We start from the raw sequence: 18,713 nt of genomic DNA on the forward strand, positions 1-18,713 counted from the left end.
AAATATAGAATCAGTATCAGAGATGATTTGATCTCAGAACCTCCCGTTCGCCAGTTCGTCGCCCTACCATTTTAGAAACACGAGCTAAATACGTTTGCTAGGCGATATATGTCGTTATATGGAAGCAAATACGCTACACTTTTGGTCACAACGCAAAGTCATGGCGTAACGACGTGGAAGCCATCGCTGTATTAGTAAGCTTACTCAAATTATCCATTGGCAATGTGCTAGACTAATAGCAAGTGGCATGCAACTCTCATTACCTCTCATTGTTTATAAGCTGATTTTTAATACCCGGGCAATGCCGGGAAGCACAGCTAGTCATTACTGTAGTTGATATCAGCTATTGTGCTAAAGTCACGGCGTGACATGTCTCTACTGTGTCTACATGTCTCTACTTGTCTTTACTATAATAAAAGCTGTGTCCGTTCGTCTGTCCGAAGTCACGCCAAGACATAAAAAAGATTGCACCGTACAGGAATTGAACCAAGATATTCGGATCCCCAGACACGCACATTACCACTGCGCCATTCAACCGCCTTTCTACATCTAAGAATAATTGTGCCCATAGTAATTACACATGACGATTTATCACGGCACACGAGACCGCCAGCGTACTTGTATCTATAACTTACTCATGACTAGAAATGGTGAGATTATTGGAATTAACGTCTATTTGCGGTCCACTGAATGTCATTCGTTCTCTGATATCTTTAAAGTCCTGGTTCCTTCGCTCCGTCTGTTCCATGTGTGCCGCGAGATGTGAGGTGATAAAACAGAGGGATGTGTTGTGTACCTCGAGTCTGATAGCTACTCCTCCCTTGTTACCCTACCGAATGTAAAAAAAGGTGTAAAAGTTAAAAAACTAGACAATTTCCAATACAGTAAAGATGCATCAGACAAAACTAGCAGTTTCTCAGCTTCAGATATAACAGACAGCATTTGCTCTCTTCAGACATGAACTTGCGCAAAATTTTAGCGTATTTCATCAGAAATTATCGGTATTTTTCTATCATTCGCAATTATTTTCTGTTTGAGGTGATCTGACTGCGAGGATGCTTCAAATCGACAAAACTTGATCGTGGTTAAACGCTCGGAAGAAAGTTATGCGCTAAATGATGCTAATTAGTTGCTATTGATGCTATATATATAGTTGACATCGTCTATTGCATTCAAGTTGCAGGGTTACGTGTCGCTGTCCTGTTGGTTTCTTTGCAGAAGAATAAATGGTAAAGTATACAGTAAAGTACATGTATAGACATAATGGCAGTTTCATTTGATCGGAGCGCCTTAACCGCTTAATCAAAAGCTATCGCATGATAGAAAGATAACAACAATACTTTACGATAAAATCCACTAAAACTTTTAGTGTGTTCATCTTTAAGAGATTCGGTACTGAATTAGCAATAAGGCGTTACGCAATGGGCAAGCATGACTTGTGGTTGTCAAAATAGATTCAATTTGAGGTTGTGATTAACGCGAGCATGAATTTCAAACAATAAATCTAAAAGAATACCATGAACTATGAGTACATTTCATCTTATTAATGCAACCTTGATATAAATTATTTCAAATTAAAAAATTAAAATTAAAAACAAGGTGTAAAAGTTAAAAAAACTAGACAATTTCCAATACAGTAAAGATGCATCAGACAAAACTAGCAGTTTCTCAGCTTCAGATATAACAGACAGCATTTGCTCTCTTTAGACATGAACTTGCACACAAATTTTAGCGTATTTCATCAGAAATTATCGGTATTTCTCTATCATTTGCTATAATTTTCTATGTTTGAGGTAATCTGACTGCGAGGATGCTTCAAGGTTAAAATCGACAAAACCACAAGTTTCCGTAGCAAAAACTTTTTACGCAAAAAAGCAACCATTTGCCTAATGGAAGTCTTTAGATGCCAATTCGCATTGTACCTAATCCTTGTACTTAAATCCTATTGGTTATACCTTGAACTACGAATAAAAGCAAACTTTTGAAGTAATCGAAAAACAAAACTTGGAGTTGTCCATCCTTTGAAAGGAAAATGTTAATTTGAGAAAGAGGAAGAAACTGCACTGACATCTAAAAACAATAGACTATAAGCTAGACAGATGAAGAAACGGGGCACTAAAACTAAACTGCACAAAAAAGGACATCAAAAAGTATGATGAAAGAGCTGTCCTAGGCAGCAGGCACACAAACGGCAACAACTAATCACGATATGCAACCTGTGAAATGAAGTTATTACGCAGGCACAACAAGCATGCGGAAAGCTTCATCAATCTAACACAGCAAAAGTTACCATGACAACACACAGATTTTAAATATATAAAAACCATTATGTGGTAAAGTTAAACACAATCAAAAGCAGCAAAAATTATTATCATGTTTTTAATATTAAGTAGATTCTTGGAACAATTTTTTAAATCAATGAATGGTGAATGATGATAATATTGGAGCTACCTTATACCTTAAATTATAACCATCGGATATTGCGATCAATTTGTTAAAGGTTGACTTGCAACAAAATTCACATTACAGTTATTTGGTATCAAAAGGTCCACCATGTCTTACTCTGCTGTGTTGTAGGTGCAAAATAGATATGTGGAAATGTGATCACAAGCTCTCAAAAGCTCAAAAACGATCAGTTGATCGATTGGAATCCCTTTCCAAAATGGCTCAAATGGGATGTAGTTCAACACGATGGATTCTGTTTACACTTTTATGCAACCTCATTCGTCGAAATATTTTCACAAATATACTTCACAAGTTCAATAAAACCATGTCTACTGTTCTTACGCAGCTATTTTATCATCATTGCAATGCTGTCATTTTGAGCACTGATATCTCATAACCTATCGTAAAAATTCATTCCTTTTTTAACCTTAGCTCAAAGGAGTGCATATCATCCTTTGATAAACATGACGAGCCTGTTGGTCACCTGTGATAGTGCAAAAATGCTGCAGAAATTGTCCGCACTATTTGGTAGGCAGTATGGGTCACATTAGACCAAACTGAAGCGAAACTGTGAAGTAGCAAGCATTTGTTAAAACAATAACCACATCGAGTTGAGTATGTCTTCGAAATAAAGGGATTCCAACCTAGGACGTTTTCTTGGTGGCTGTGATTAACTGTTTGTTTTTAAGCTTTTAAGAGCGTAATCACATTTCCACATATTTTGCACCTACCACACAACAGAGTAAGACATGATGAATCTTTTGATACCAAATAACTGTAATGTGAATTTTGTTGCAAGTCAACCTTTAAAGCAATCATAACTTTTTATCTCCTGATTGAGCTAAAAAGCAAAACAGAATGTCAGTCTTTGTTGACTTGAATTTTTTCATGTAAACTGAAGTGGAGCACAATGGAGATTTGCTGAATCAACAATTTTACAGCTTACTGTGCAAAACTGAAAAACAAAAAAGTTCGGCTTTTCTCACATTTGCAAGCTAGCCCAGCTTTATATTCGCAAGAATCTAGACAGTTGAAAAGAAAATTTAATGCATTGCGTTATGTTGCAATGATCATATAACTAGACTTTTAATGATAGCAACAAACAGAACAGAATTTTTCAGCCATACGCTATCAAATAATGTTAGCCTTTTCCATTTTTTAAAAGTAAACTGTAAAATTTAAAAAAATTTATTCAAACATTTTTTTCAACTTAAGTAATTCAATTTGGATTATATTTCATGTAAATAAAATTACCCACATATTAATTAGGTTTATTTGATTATTTACGATTTTTAAATATAAATTGTAAAATTTCAAAGATTCATATAAAAGAATTTTTAATTAAATTATTCAAATAATTAAATTTGAATTATATTTAATATAAATAAAACCATCCACATATTAACTATCACACAAAGTAAACTGAACAGAAACGGAAGTTCATACAACAATGATTTTTGCACTGCAGAGCAGTTGCCTCTGTTACACCTTCCAGTCTTTTGAGATTATTTCATTATTTTTAGAGCAACTCAAAACTTACAAAAACTAAATTCCAAACAAGCATTCCAAAAGGCAAACAGTTTATAAGTTATCAGACGCCTAGTGAAGGGTTATAAATCAGAAAGTTCCTACATTCTTCATCAGATCAGAAGAATAAAACCCAAACGGCAAAAATTCACAAAGAGAAGTGCGTGCTGTGTGAGCAAACCGAACCTCTGGGATACAGATATGATAAAACATTAACAAAATGTATTACCAGCGTGATCTTCTCAAAGTCCTAAAGGCACAACAAACAGCCAGTTAAAATCCTGTCTACTCAAAGATACAAAGAATTCTCTAATTTGATCTGAAACCAAGGCCCACACGATGAACTTTGACCTTAGCCAGTACAATAAAAACAAGAATACGTTGTACAAAACATGTAAGAAACTTAAACTATTGGTTTATACCCAAAACAATGTAGAATACTTGAGGATTCATAGAGTTATCACTGAACATACATCAACTTGAAGATGTAGATAAAATATACAAGCTGTCGTCACTTCAACCAAAACTGTCCTTTAAAAAAACACTGCAAACAAAACCTCAAGAAAACCAGGAAGAAGTACACATCTGAAGCGATACATTGACACTTGTAAAAAAAAAGGTTTGGAAATAATGTGGAAGGTATCATAGAAGCTTCCTTTCAAAGCCTTTATTTATGCATAAAAGGAAATCCTCTATTTGCATTTAACTTAGAAAATATCAGAAATAAATTATCAAACAAGATAGGACAACTCCAAGAATTTCAAGAATAGTTTTAAACACCTTGACATGACACGTGTATGCCGTGACAAGCATTACTAGCTGGCATCCATAACACCACTACAAAGATGCATTGAAAAAGACAAAAGGTTATGGAAAATAACTCAGACCACTGATCAACAACTTGATTCAAAATCATTTTCTAACCCAAATTAGCAGACTTCAAGTCTCAGCTAAAAATGAATATGCAACACTGTGAAACAGTGAGTAGCGCTACATATAGCCTAATCCTCCTTATTACTAACTCAACCTAACCCTTGAACACACCAAACATTCTCACTGCTATTGAAGCTTCACAAACTATGTTCTGTGCTTTACATGATACGACTACGAGTACCAGAATTTGGCAGGTCAAGGTCAAAAGACGGCAACAAATGTGGGTAACGGTGCATCTTAGGTCGGTAAAACACGCATACAACGCATGCGTAACGGACATACAAGGCAATTGCAACGCACAAACATTGTGGATACAACGCCGACACAAGTAATTAACAACGCATGCGCCACAACGTGCCACTGTTAACATATTAATATTATTGATAATAATAATGTGTAATAATAATAATATTATATTATTATTCAATATTCTATTTATATTTACAGTCTGTTAATAAAACAGGTCTAAAACATTACACAAAGTGTTCTATTTATTTTCTATTGACCGTTGTATGTGCGTTGTGATGATCAGGGTCAAACAAGTACGAATATGGTGTTTATAGTTAGTTGGAGAACAACAGAGTAGAGACAATATTAATAACAAGAGAGACGGGCAGCCAAACAGCTAGTGACGGCGTTTCAGCCTCTATTTTTCTTTTGCTTTAAAAGCAATCGTGTTTTATTATTATAGATTATTCTTAATTATAGATTTTAATCTTTGAACATTTTGGTAGTCAGTCAACTGCAACACAAAAACAATTGCAAATAATAGAAAATTTTGATAAAATTTACTAAATTTATGTGACGACGCGCGTACCGCAATACTCAATGGCAACATGCCTATGAGTACATCAGTGTCAAATAATCTAGACATTGCAGTTGAAATAACGGAAAGTTAAAAGAATAATTCATATTCCATATCACCGACTGCTGGAGTACTCTGGCTATTCATGGAACTTGTCAGCTAATCAAATAAGATTTCTGCGTTATCTATCGGCATAAGAATAATGGCTATGTAACCTGGAACCTACCATGAAGCCCATAATGCCAGTAGCGACAGTACCAGACGCGACCCCTTGTATATGCTCAACTACTGAGTCCGAAGCATACACTATGAGCATTACACCAACCATCCGCACCAACTGAACCTGCAAAGTGAAATATTAAAGGTAAGTACGACTGACATCATAGAGTATACGAGATACTATAGAGTATACAAGATACCATAAAGTATACAAAATATCATAGAGTATACAAGATACCGTAGCGTATATGAATAACCATCAAGTATACGAATAACCATAAAGTATACGAATAACCATAAGGTATACGAGATACCATAGAATACACGAGATACCATAGAGTACACGAGATACCATAGAGTATACAAGATACCATAGAGTATACGAGATACCATAGAGTATACGATATACCATAGAGTATACGAGATACCATAGAGTATATGAGATACCATAGAGTATACGATATACCATAGGGTATACGTGATACTATAGAATATATGAGATACGATAGGGTATCCGAGATACTATAGAGTATATAGGATACCATAGAGTATACGAGATAACATAGAGTATACAAGATACCATAGAGTATACAAAATACAATAAAGCATATGAGATACCAGAGAGTATATTAGAGGGTATACCAGATACCATAGAGTATAACATATTTCGTACTAGAAGGACAGTACTAGCGAACATACTGGTTATTCCTACTACCCTAGGACACTTATATTTCGCTAGTAGCCTATTTAGTTTCGTGAGTAGCATACAGAGTAAAATTTCGCTGCAACTTAATTTCGAAACTCTGATGAGTGCGAAAATATAACGATGTGAAAATAAATGCAGTGGAACAAACATAATTATATTCCCCAGTTTCGGTTTGTCGGTAAGAAAAAATTTTCATTTTGGGACTAGTTTGTAATTGTGAACCGCAGGTAGAATTGTATGGCCGAGATCGATAATGCAATTTGATCACTTGCTGCCATTTGTTTCTTGGACTACTGTAGAATGGAATTTAATTACGCTGAAAATTTTAACGTTTTTGTCACAATTTAGCTTGTTTTGATATTGACATATTTTAATGATCAACGGTGTTGTGTATAGGTATTAATTTTAACATTTTCCCAAACACTCAACTACTGCTAATAATTGCTGAACATCTTTATTACAGTAATTACAAGTTGTATACAAATACATACATGATACAGCTGCTAGTAATACTACAGCTACAAGCACAGTGTGTAGTTATTATAACTTCTTCTCTTCCTTTTTTATTAGTGTTATTTATCAGAGCTAACTCTCTCTCTGTTGCCTCATCTTCTGAATCATTACAAGTTATTGAAGAGGTGTCAGTGGTGAATCCAAACCTTTCCAGAGCCATGCTGCTTGTGTAGTGCTGTGAGTGTCAGCGTGTCTTATTTTCTTTCAACACGCGGTGCTCACTGCATTGATCGATGTCCCCAACAAACAATAACGCTACTAATGCATGTGCATTGACATCGAATTCTTATCATTATAAATCATTATTAAAGAGAAAATAATCATAATTAATTGCAAAATAATCACGTAATAAATTTTGACAGTCAAATTATTTTGTTGGTTTACATTTTAACGATGCTATAGTGGTCGTTAAAAACATTAAAATAAATGTCGTTAGAAAATTACATTCTACAGTATCACTGAACAAAGCTATTTAATTCCGCGTTTTCGCTCGCTCGTTATGATAGTTTAGTTGCGCTCATAAAATTTTCGCGAAAGGATGACTCCGAAAGGATGACTCCGCTAAAACGCGAAAGTTAGATGAGGCGAATACATAAGTGTCCTAGGGTACTCAAACCACCACCACACCACCATAACAGTTATTATTACCATGGAGTAGTTAACATGCGGACTAATGTCACGGACAGCCTTATCACAAGCAGCCTTCCATTCTGCCTCTCTCACAGAGTCCATGGAAAACAGTAGGGCTTCTTTACTAAGGTCCAGTTCTTGGAACCTGCAATGGCACCAGCTTGTTGAATAACTCTTCATAACACACGTTTAATAAGGTTTTGATCTGTCTACAACCACTAAACAAACATCAACTACCACAATTATATTTTGGTACAGCAGCCAGGTTTTGTTGGCGCTCTAAAACAGTTGATACACTTAATTCGGTATACATAAATGGTATGTCGGTTATAACCTTTAACTTTTTGTAAAATTTTTAACAGGGTTGGCATAAAAAATCAAATGATTTAAATCGTTGATATAAATCATGATTTTTTTCGGCAAAAAATCATGATTTTTCATCATAAATTTGCAAAAATCAGTGTTTCTTGACAAACAATTTTGTTTTGACATGTGTATAACAAATATGAAAACACGTTCTGTAATGAATTAGCAAATGTAATGGAGATAATTGACTGCATGTATATAGAAGGACATATATATATGGAAAGATATAATTATGTATACAGGAGGACCTTTCAAATTAGGACTTATGAGTTTATTTAGTAAACCTCAATGTAGGATTTATTGCATGGTAGCAACTGTAACTGGTACTGTTTCCTCCATAGACCTATTAACTATACTAACTTACTATATTAATACCCTAGGACACTTATGTATTCGCCTCATCCAACTTTCGCGTTTTCGCGGAGTCATCCTTTCGCGAAAATTCCATGAGCGAAACCAAACTATCATAACGAACGAGCGAAAACGCGAAATTAAATAGCTTTGGTCATTAATATTCACAATAAAATCGTCGTACGTACGTATTAGAAATGCAGGCGTTTTTTGTGTGTGGTTGGCTCATTGGGCAATTTCTGCTAAACTCATTATAGCTAATACACCGATTGAGCAGCATGGCAAAGCGAATTACGATAACAGGTTTTTTTTGGAAAAGCCAAGACAAATGAGGAAGATGATGATATTAGTTTAGTCACTGAATTTGTAACTGATGATGAAAGTCTGGTAGGGAAAGTCATAAAATTTAATAATAATTATTGTAGGGATGAATTTTATTACCAACCAAAAACAATAACAGCCCGCGCCGGAGCCATGGCCACCGCGTGCTATAAATACTTGAGATCTCATATTGGTACCGCATCAGTCACGCCGGGAGGGACCTTGACGTCATTGATAGTCCAAGAAACAAATGGCAGCAAGCAATCAAATTGCATTATCGATCTCGTCAACACATTTCTACCTGCGGTTTACGAATACAAACTAGTTGCAAATTGAAAACAATTTCGTAACAATGAACTGGACCTAATGAATCTAATTATGTTTGTTCCACTGCATTTATTTTCACATCACTAGATTTTCGCACTCATCATAGCTGCGAAATTAAGTTGCAGCGAAATTTTACTCTGTATGCCACTCACGAAACTAAATACTAGCAAAATATAAGTGTCCTAGGGTATATATGTTAACTATACTAATATACTATATTAACTATACTTAATATATATATATATACTACTAGCTGTGCCACCCGGCGTTGCCCGTGTAATAGAAGAGTATTTGGACAGAAAATTGATTTGTACTTAACATATAACAACATTTGCTATTCTAACTTTCAAACTACATATCATGAGAAAAGTTTGTCTTATAAACAATGAGAAGTAGTGAGAGTTTTGCTATTAGCCAGTTTAATAATGTGAGCGAACAGCTTTTCGTGACGTTATGCTATGACCCGCGGCATACGTAAAGCGTTAGGTAGGCCTATTGCTCTGATATAATGACTTATATTAACAGGCTAGCAATTCGACTTCCTTAGTCTAGTGGGCTAGGTGTAGGACTGGTGACGGTAGATACGAAAAGCCGAACGCGCTGAATGACCGAACAGACCGAATATCTTTTGGGAGTTGCCCTCCCTCAACTATTATCTATAAATCAATTATTATCTATAAATAATATCAATTGTATGTTTTATATAATTATAATAAATATTACTATATATAGAAATAAATATATTCATTTCCAATTGAATAAATAAACAATTTTGGTTAGTTATTAAGCTACTAGTTCACCAATAGTTAAAGATACTACTGAACAAATGAAACCTCTTGCTTCTACTAGGCATTACCCTTTTATCTGTCAAAGGTAAGGCAAGTACTGATTGGACTATAGTGACAGCAAAAATACTTCGATTGAATATGTAATACTTGTATTTTTATTCACAGCGTGCTTCACTGGCGCAAAAATAAACAACAGCCTCTAAAATGTTTCTACGGAATTCATTGAGCTCTTTATTTATAGAAGTTCGAGTTATGCACCCTTATCTTTAAATAATCACACGAGAGGGCAACTCCCAAAATATTCGGTCTGTTCGGTCATTCAGTGCGTTCGGCTTTTCGTATCTACCGGACTGGTGAACAGCTTCGTCCGAGATTGAGTCCTCTTCAGTACAGAATATTCATTTTAAGATCTATAGTCAGATTTCTGACGACACACGGACAGACTTTGAGAAATATATATATAGATATAAAGATATATTAAGTATAGTTAATAGGTCTATGCTTTCCTCTCACTACTCTGTTTAATAAATGATATCTGGTAACAAATGTTTACAAGATAAGATGATACACAGTCGCAGCAAAAAGAGCGCTGTGTTTTCAAAAATACTTATTTGCTATCAAAGGACAACTGATGACATTTTAAAATTACATATATTTACAACAATACAATCATAATATTTCATTTTCAGCAGTTCTTTTGATGTTTTAAGAACAAAAAACTAGTTTTTGTGACAAAAACACCCGTGATACAAACTCCAACCCGTGACATATGAAAGTCATTTGTTCGGCAAAACATAGACTCATGATATACGATGCCAATGCTGACGATTAGCCAATGCCTATAGATGCCTATTGGCATCTATTTGGATGCATTTCCCCACCTAATCACCACGCTACATGTTTTGGTTACCCAACATGACAGAAAGCTATGGAAGAAGGACAAAGCAGATTCCACAAATAAAAAAAGCATTTATATGTCTTGCATTACCTTGTAAGCGATGGTTATAGCATTATACCAATCGGCTTGCTTTTGTGGTGCAAACTATTAGTACCACAAATTGCGTTAACCTGTTAATACTCGAAGGTTAACATGTTAGTTAACCTTCATGTATTTATTAACGTAAACAAGCCATTAGCTTTTGCTGATCTCTGTGGTATCAAACAGGTTCAATCTACTAGTCCGCAAATAATTTGCTAAGCCTAATCAAGTTTGACATTGATACAAGGTAGTAACCAAACGCAGTATTGCTTTCATTCTACCCGATTCATATTTCCTTAGCAAAAGCATAACAAAGTAACAAAAACCTGCAAACATAATTTAATATATTTTATAATATTTCTGAATCAATAAAGGCTCACTTAACTTAATGTTTCAAGTTTTCTGAAAAATTTGTCATTGTATTCTACAAATAACTGTATATTTAAGATTATCTTAAAACAGAAGCAATCTTTTGACATAACTTTGCTACCATAGTATAATACATACAAATTTCCCATTAAAATAAAGATAAAACATCTAAAAATTTTCTGAAAGTCAGTCTAGGTGAACTAGTTTGCTCTGTGTCACCATGTAGAAGGAGAGCAAAAACACTTCCTATGTTTACATGTTTCCAGTTGAAAGTTACTTCTCTTACCTACTAGTTTAAATAAATATTTATACATTCTTTCGTATACCCTGATCACACGAATCCGTTCATGAAAACTGAAACACAACTTCAGATATACTGTTTAATTGTACTGTTATGTAAATCACAATAGTTTCTAAACTAACCTTTGATGGTTGTTTACAAAGCTTTTAGCAGACTCATCACGAGTTAAAAATGTAAAAATCTATAGTTCACGTATTCAAGAATGAATTGTGCCAGTTTGCTATGAATAAAAACCCTCAAACGCTGCCAAATGACTGAAGAATTCAGATTTTAGTCGCCTCAACAATGTGATGCATCACCTTGAAGCGACCTTGACATATGTGCTGACAACTAGCAGCTAGCAACTAAGGAAGTATTGCTGAGGATCTCATTTTGCAAAATTGACTCAAAAGACTAGAATTAAAAGGAAAAATTTGTTTGCATTGAAATAGTTTTTACAAAGTCATCTGCTAGTATAAGCAAATGACAATCATTTACACCACTTTTCTGAACTATCTATATAGCTATCTATATAACTATCTACATAACTATATATATATATATATATAACTAATATATATATATAATAACTATATATATATATAACTATATATATATATATATCAAAGTATGTGGATCTGTCTGTCTGCATTCCGGCTATAGCTATTAAAATCTTGAAATAATCTGTACCGAAAAAAATTTGATCTCCGACCCTCCAATTCACCAGTCCAAAGCCGTACCAAATAGGCCACAGAAAAAAATTGATTCTTTCGCAAGCTGTTATATCACTTATATGTCGCTATATGAGGGCAAATACCCCAATAGCTTTGCGTACTACGCAAGGTGATTGCGTAACGAATAGCTCTCAATCACTAGTGTTACACGCTATGGATTTTTTATATATTTTTCATCTTCGTAGCGTGTAAATGGTTTAAAACGTCGCATCTTTAATTCTTCGAAGCGATTCAAACCTCCATTTGAAAAAGGGGGTATTTTTTGAAAACATCGTATCAACAACGAAGTAGGCCTACCGTAAATGATGTAATCATCAATATTCGTATTAATGCACAAATCTTTGCGATCGAAGGTTAGGTTTTCATCGTACTCATTGGTGATGTCCTTACAGCAACTCTACCCAGCTTTGTTTTTCTATGACCAAACACGAGCGAAGCGATTGTTTGAGAGATTTATGATAAATGCATGTGCACAAAACTTATGAAAATTACTCATCAACACCGTCGCAAACCCTTGTACCGAAATCTCATCAACAAATTTAAACATTTTTCAATGGAGTCGTTCAAGTATAATAACGGTACAAAACACATATAAACCTATTTAAATATGTTACCAAGTTTTTGAAAATTGCCGACAGTATCCTAAAACTTACCCATCTGATCAGATCATACACAAATAGACAGATTAATTTGGCCGAAATTCGCAATAAAAAACTTGACAAGCTTTTTTAATCAGAATTAAGACCGGCCAACAATACGCCAATAAAGCCGTGTGACAGATAGTAGAACTATTAAGAAGGGCGCATTTCACGATAAAATCGTGCTCATTTCACCAGTCTAATTGCTGAAGGTTTCTAATATTTTTCCGTTTTTAATATCTTGCAAAAATATTTAATTATAAGAATAATTATTTGATTTTATAAAATTATCATAAGAATAATTATTTGAATTTATTTGTCCGAAGGTTTCTGTAATAAACGTAGACCGTTTGAGGCATAGACCGATTTACAGGTACGAAATTGTGGTACACAGTCTATCAGACTGTTTTTTTCCAATTACCGAAGGTTTCATTAAATTATTTAAAACGTTAGCCAAAATTCTTTACATCTTATGTACAAGCTAGGGCCGAACTACAAGGCCCCTTTATGACGAAAACTTTTTTATTTTGCTCCAGTTTGCAGAAAACTTCCAGACATCTGAACGTTCATATTTGCTTTCTGCTAGGTAGCTCTCAAAACCATTCTACATTCAACACAACCAACTTTCAAACTGTGTATATTACACAGCAGCTTGCCATTTTACTTCTAATATTGCATTTCAGAGATATAATAAACATATTTCCTTATTGCTGTTGTTAAATTACATACATTACAGTGGGTTAGGCCTACAGCTTTAATTAATATTCATTTTATTGCTGTAAAACATAGGTTTGAGATAGTAGTAGATTAGGTGTGATTTTTTTACAACTTTTTGTTTTGCATAATTGACTTTTTGAATTTATTTTCAAAACAACTTGACAACTACCATGGACATACAACTTCCCAGAACACCATGTCATGGCCAACCACATGTCTCTCAATTATTACAGCTCAATAGGAAGATAAATAGAAGGTCCTTACAGCAACCATCAACATCAAATGCTAATGCTCCACAACACGTTACTCAAATTAATAACAACAACTCATCTGATTCAGAGAATTTTTTAGTAGATGTTGTAGGCGATGTAAATGACATGGACTTGGCAGCCCCTTTGTTTCCAGATGATGATCATGATTTTATGGACATCATTGACCATGAAAATATTGCACAAAACAATATTGATCCTCTCAATGCTGCCCCCCTTCATCACATTCCTCATTTTTCAATCTTTAGATTGTCCTGATTTCCAAGAACTGCGTAACAACTTTTTAGGCAGACTTGACAACAACATATCACAGCTCACATGTACTGGATGTGATGAGAAACCTTTCATTACATACAATGCTCAAATACAACTATGTCACAAGTTCCCCTGTCAAATTCCTAGAATACTAGAATTTCCTTTTTGAAGCCGTGCTCCCTCAAATTTATTTTATATCATCTCCAACAACTCTCATTTACACTATACTCTGTCAATTCCTGCTGACAACTACTCTTTCAACAACCAGCACTACCCTTTCTTTTTTCCATTATCACTTATTCCATGATCAGGTCATGGGCTGTATGACAGGGAAATTTCTAGTTGATGCACATGTTTTAAAATAATATCACCGGAATAAAAAATATTAACCCTTTCGCAGGCAAGTCTTTTTGGGCTATTTAAGATCCCCGGGGCAAATTAATTTTTCAAAAATCCCTGACAAATTCTTATTTATGATATTGTAAACGTGTATTATATGTTTATGATACAGGTAAATACAAATAAACGTGTTTCAAGTCAATTCTTCTCATAACTGTTTCTCTAGCTATGGTAATTTTGGAAGCATTTGCCCTTCCAGAGGCCTTATTAGTATATAAGTTTCTGATAGTAGGCACTAGCATCACTGCCACCCCCATAAGTATGAAAACTGTTACTAGCTTCTTCATCACTTTCATTCACAGATTCCAATGTAAAATCACTCCAGTCACAATCTGAACCAGATTCACTGTCACTATTAGTTCTGACTACTAACTCTAAAAAGTTATCACAATCAGCTGATATCATCTTATTACTGTTAGTACTAACACTACTACTCATTGCAGCATTTGAGAGACATGGGTAATTTCTTTTTGAGGGCGCTATGGCACTAAAAGAAAGTTGGTGCAATCTGGGAAAACATTCAGAAAGCAGAAACAAGCTACAAACAAAATTACCAATTTTATTGAAAGACGTTTTTATTTCGGATTTTTCGTTCGTTTAATATTGCTAAAACGATCGTTTTTTTCTCAAAATGGCTTATTTTTTAGTTTCTAACAAAAACCGATATACTGTAGTTTACTAGTAGTAAAAAAATTAACAGAAAAAGTCAATAGTAAGCCAACCGAAAATTGATTTTAAAAACGTTAGTGTAGCGACAAAATAGTTGCTCTGCCGATTGTTGTCAGTATCGCAAAATGACAATAATGTCGCTCTGCCTGCAAAAGGGTTAACTTCGAATTTGAAAGAAAAATTTCCTACACGCTTTGACATTAGACGCTTTTTAGGAGTGTCAGCCGCGATATAAAATATTCGCCCCGTTGTAGCTAAAAGTGCAACAGACTAATATAGAAAACACAGAGTTGTGCAACAATTTCTTCATAGAACATAAACTTGACAGCTGTGAAAAATTGGGAGTTGTGCGACCACTCCTGCGATCATGTAAATACGTCCTCCTCATTCCTACGATTAAAAACACAACTTCGAAGCTCAAACATTCATAGCATGTAACACTAGTGATTAGTAAGTGTACTCAAATTTTCCATTGTCAATGTGCCAGGCTAATAGCAAGTGGCAAGCAACTCTCATTACTTCTCATTGTTTATAAGCTGATTTTTATTACCCGGGCAACGCCGGGTAGCACAGCTAGTATTAAAACGAAGTACAACACATCTAAAAAAATTTCCCTAAGCCGCCATTTTAAATTTTTATGAATCAGCTTAATAAAGAAATCAACTAAAAGAATTTTACTTTTTAAAGTTCCCTGATTGACTTTAAAAAAGGCCCAATCAATTTACCTGGATAGATAATTTCCAAATCGGTATCTTCAAAAATCAGTTAAATAAAAGGTATCAGGTATATTTTCTATACAATTTTATTGCTGATCCAAGGTCAATATGACTAATCTCCCATTCACAGGCACATATAAACTGGAAGCAGCTATGGCATGAAATCCTTCAAACTTAAACAAAACAGATATTCTCATGTCAGCAATTGCTTCCAATTGAATCAAGCCAATGGCCATCTGAGCACCAAGTAGGTACATGTACTCTCAGTTTTTAGTTGACCCGAGTTCTCCCTCTTGAGAAACTTGCACACAATGATAATAGATTTTATTAGAAAGTATCGGTATTTTACTATCATGTGGGATCGTGTTTAATGCTTTAGGTGATCTGACTGTCAGGATGTTTTAAGATTAAAATCGATAAAACTTGATCACTGTTAAAACGTTCAGAAGAAAAAGATGAGCAAAACGATGTCACTGGTTGTTATTGCTGCTATAGTTCAGGTGTTCCCAACCTTTTTATTCAATTCTCCCTTCTGCCTTTTCATAAATTTGATTCCCCCCCCCCCCCCCGCACTTTTAACTCACATGACTAAAAACAATCAACGCTAATTATAATCTTATTTTATTGTACATATCTAAACATATAACAACATAATATTAATTTTTATACAGCACACATACAACACACAACAAAACATGACCTTCGGCATGGCGGTGAATTGGTTTATGACTAGGTTAACTTACTATCCAAACAAAATCTGGATGGATGTGTTCACATATATCTGGGTTCTGACTAGTAGCTCATTATTAGCTCAACTAGTGTTATAGATGAAACCAAAATGTTAAATGATGCAACCCAAACTCATAGGGCACTGCAGACCATGAATTAAAATTTTATTAAATCAGACACCTCTCTGTTTCCCCTTGTAAATTCAAAATTCCCCCTAGGGGGAAATTCCTTCCTGGTTGGGAACCCTTGCTATAGTTGATATCGACTATTGCATTCAATTTGCAGCGTGATACGTCTTTATTCTGTCAGTCACTCTACAACTATAGACGTCATAATTACACTTCGCTCGATCTGAGCGTTTCAATCTTCGATATTAATTTTTGATTTTAATCCTGAAACATTTTTGGAAGTCAAATCACCTCAAACGCCGAAAACAATCGCAAATGATAGAAACACTGATTATTTTTTTAAAAATCTAAAATTTTGTGTAAGTTTATTTTTAAGACCAAGTTAGAAATGAACCATGTAGTTCGGAGTTGAACCCAGGCTCACTTCTACTACTGAATCTGAGTAGAACCAGGTCCTTCCTCGTAGCCTCAGGTCTGGGCCAGAGATTGAACCAGCGAATAGAATGAAGTACGAGTAGCAACTTACCCAAGAACTAGCAGAGCTGGTGGATTCTCGACAGCATTCACCAACCATGGTGCCAGATCTTCCGTCGCTGCCTTTCCATTCACATTCCATGTGCCGATGAACAGCCTACAAAAACACCACAACATACTATAATATAGGATCTGACCTTTAACCCTTCGACATAAACAAGTATCAACTTCAACTTCTTACCATCGCCGGCCTGGATTTACATGTAATTAGTAGAAATCAAGGGCAAATAGGCCTGACCAAATACTTGCTAGTTTCAGTTGGAATATAGCCCAAGAATCATACACAATACCTCTATGTATTAATATTTGTTTCAGTTGGAATATAGCTCAAGAATCATACAAAATACCTCTATGTATCAATATTTGTTTCAATTGTGGGAGTGATACATGTGGATTTGGAATTGTGGGCGTTGAGTTATCGTGCAAACAAGCATTTCAATGTTGCGGACCAACGGAAGCTCTTTGTTGAAAAAGATAAGGAATTCTACGATAGAGGTCATAGCGGGGCGCACTCCAGTCTCGTCAAATCGTAATAGAAACAAGTGAGGTGTGAAAAATGTTTAAAATGGAATAGCTTGTGCTGCATTTCTATCTTTCGCAAGCATGAAATTTTCAGTAAAAATTTGCGAGTAACAAAATTCACTTGATTTGCAGGTTTTTACCGTTTTCATCTCGCCGATGACTTATGGAAGACGCTAACTTGCGTATTGGCTGTGTCATGTAAACATAGTGAATACCTCTATGTAAGAACGATCCTTTAAACCATGATGATCAGTGTCTACAACTTTGTGAATCAGAGATGTTCATGGCTAGGTACAGCTCTATTCCATGAATGTAAACCACTACCACTCTTATACCTCGTATCATCAACAGGTTTGTATTTGAGAAAGGTTTGAGAACACCAGGCTTTTGTAAACATAAAAACGGCAATATTCCCAAAGTATACGAAGAGTTATTTACCCACTATTTGAAGGTTTGCATTTTACATATGTCTCAATAACCTGACAAGCAATGCGTCAGTGTAGTTTACCGCAAAAAAACTATTTGAATGCTACCTCTTTATAGAACATCGCTATAAAAAAAGGTTGAAGAATACAGTGCCACCCTCTATTTGACCGTCACCTCTAATAAAACATCCCTAGAAGGGAAGGGTTGACAAACAAAACGCTCTGACATTCAATCTATCTTTGACTTATATTGCATTAATTAAAAACCTCCTATTCAATGTTGAGCAGTAATTACACGGTGCAGCAGTTTCAATCCCTGAATGTTAAGCATGTACAGCAAATGTAGTTACTACATTATCTGCAATCATGTAGTTGTAGTTACCTCATTATAATTGAATATGCAAGCTCTATTATTAACT

General features: G+C 34.8%; 1 protein-coding gene across 2 annotated transcripts in view; it reads right to left on the bottom strand.

The window, feature by feature from the left end:
• The window catches only part of LOC137408276 (inositol polyphosphate 5-phosphatase OCRL-like), a 71,805-nt gene that overhangs the window by 29,039 nt on the left and 24,053 nt on the right, over positions 1-18,713 (bottom strand). For both annotated transcript variants that reach the window (XM_068094731.1, XM_068094733.1), the window contains exons 5-8: positions 17,340-17,444; positions 7,797-7,923; positions 5,937-6,053; positions 636-829 (exon numbers count right to left, since the gene is read on the bottom strand). In XM_068094731.1, the coding sequence (XP_067950832.1) occupies positions 636-829; positions 5,937-6,053; positions 7,797-7,923; positions 17,340-17,444 (543 nt within the window). The remainder of the gene's footprint in view (positions 1-635; positions 830-5,936; positions 6,054-7,796; positions 7,924-17,339; positions 17,445-18,713) is intronic.

This window comes from Watersipora subatra, chromosome 11, assembly GCF_963576615.1.
Source record: "Watersipora subatra chromosome 11, tzWatSuba1.1, whole genome shotgun sequence".
Lineage (NCBI taxonomy): Eukaryota > Metazoa > Bryozoa > Gymnolaemata > Cheilostomatida > Watersiporidae > Watersipora > Watersipora subatra.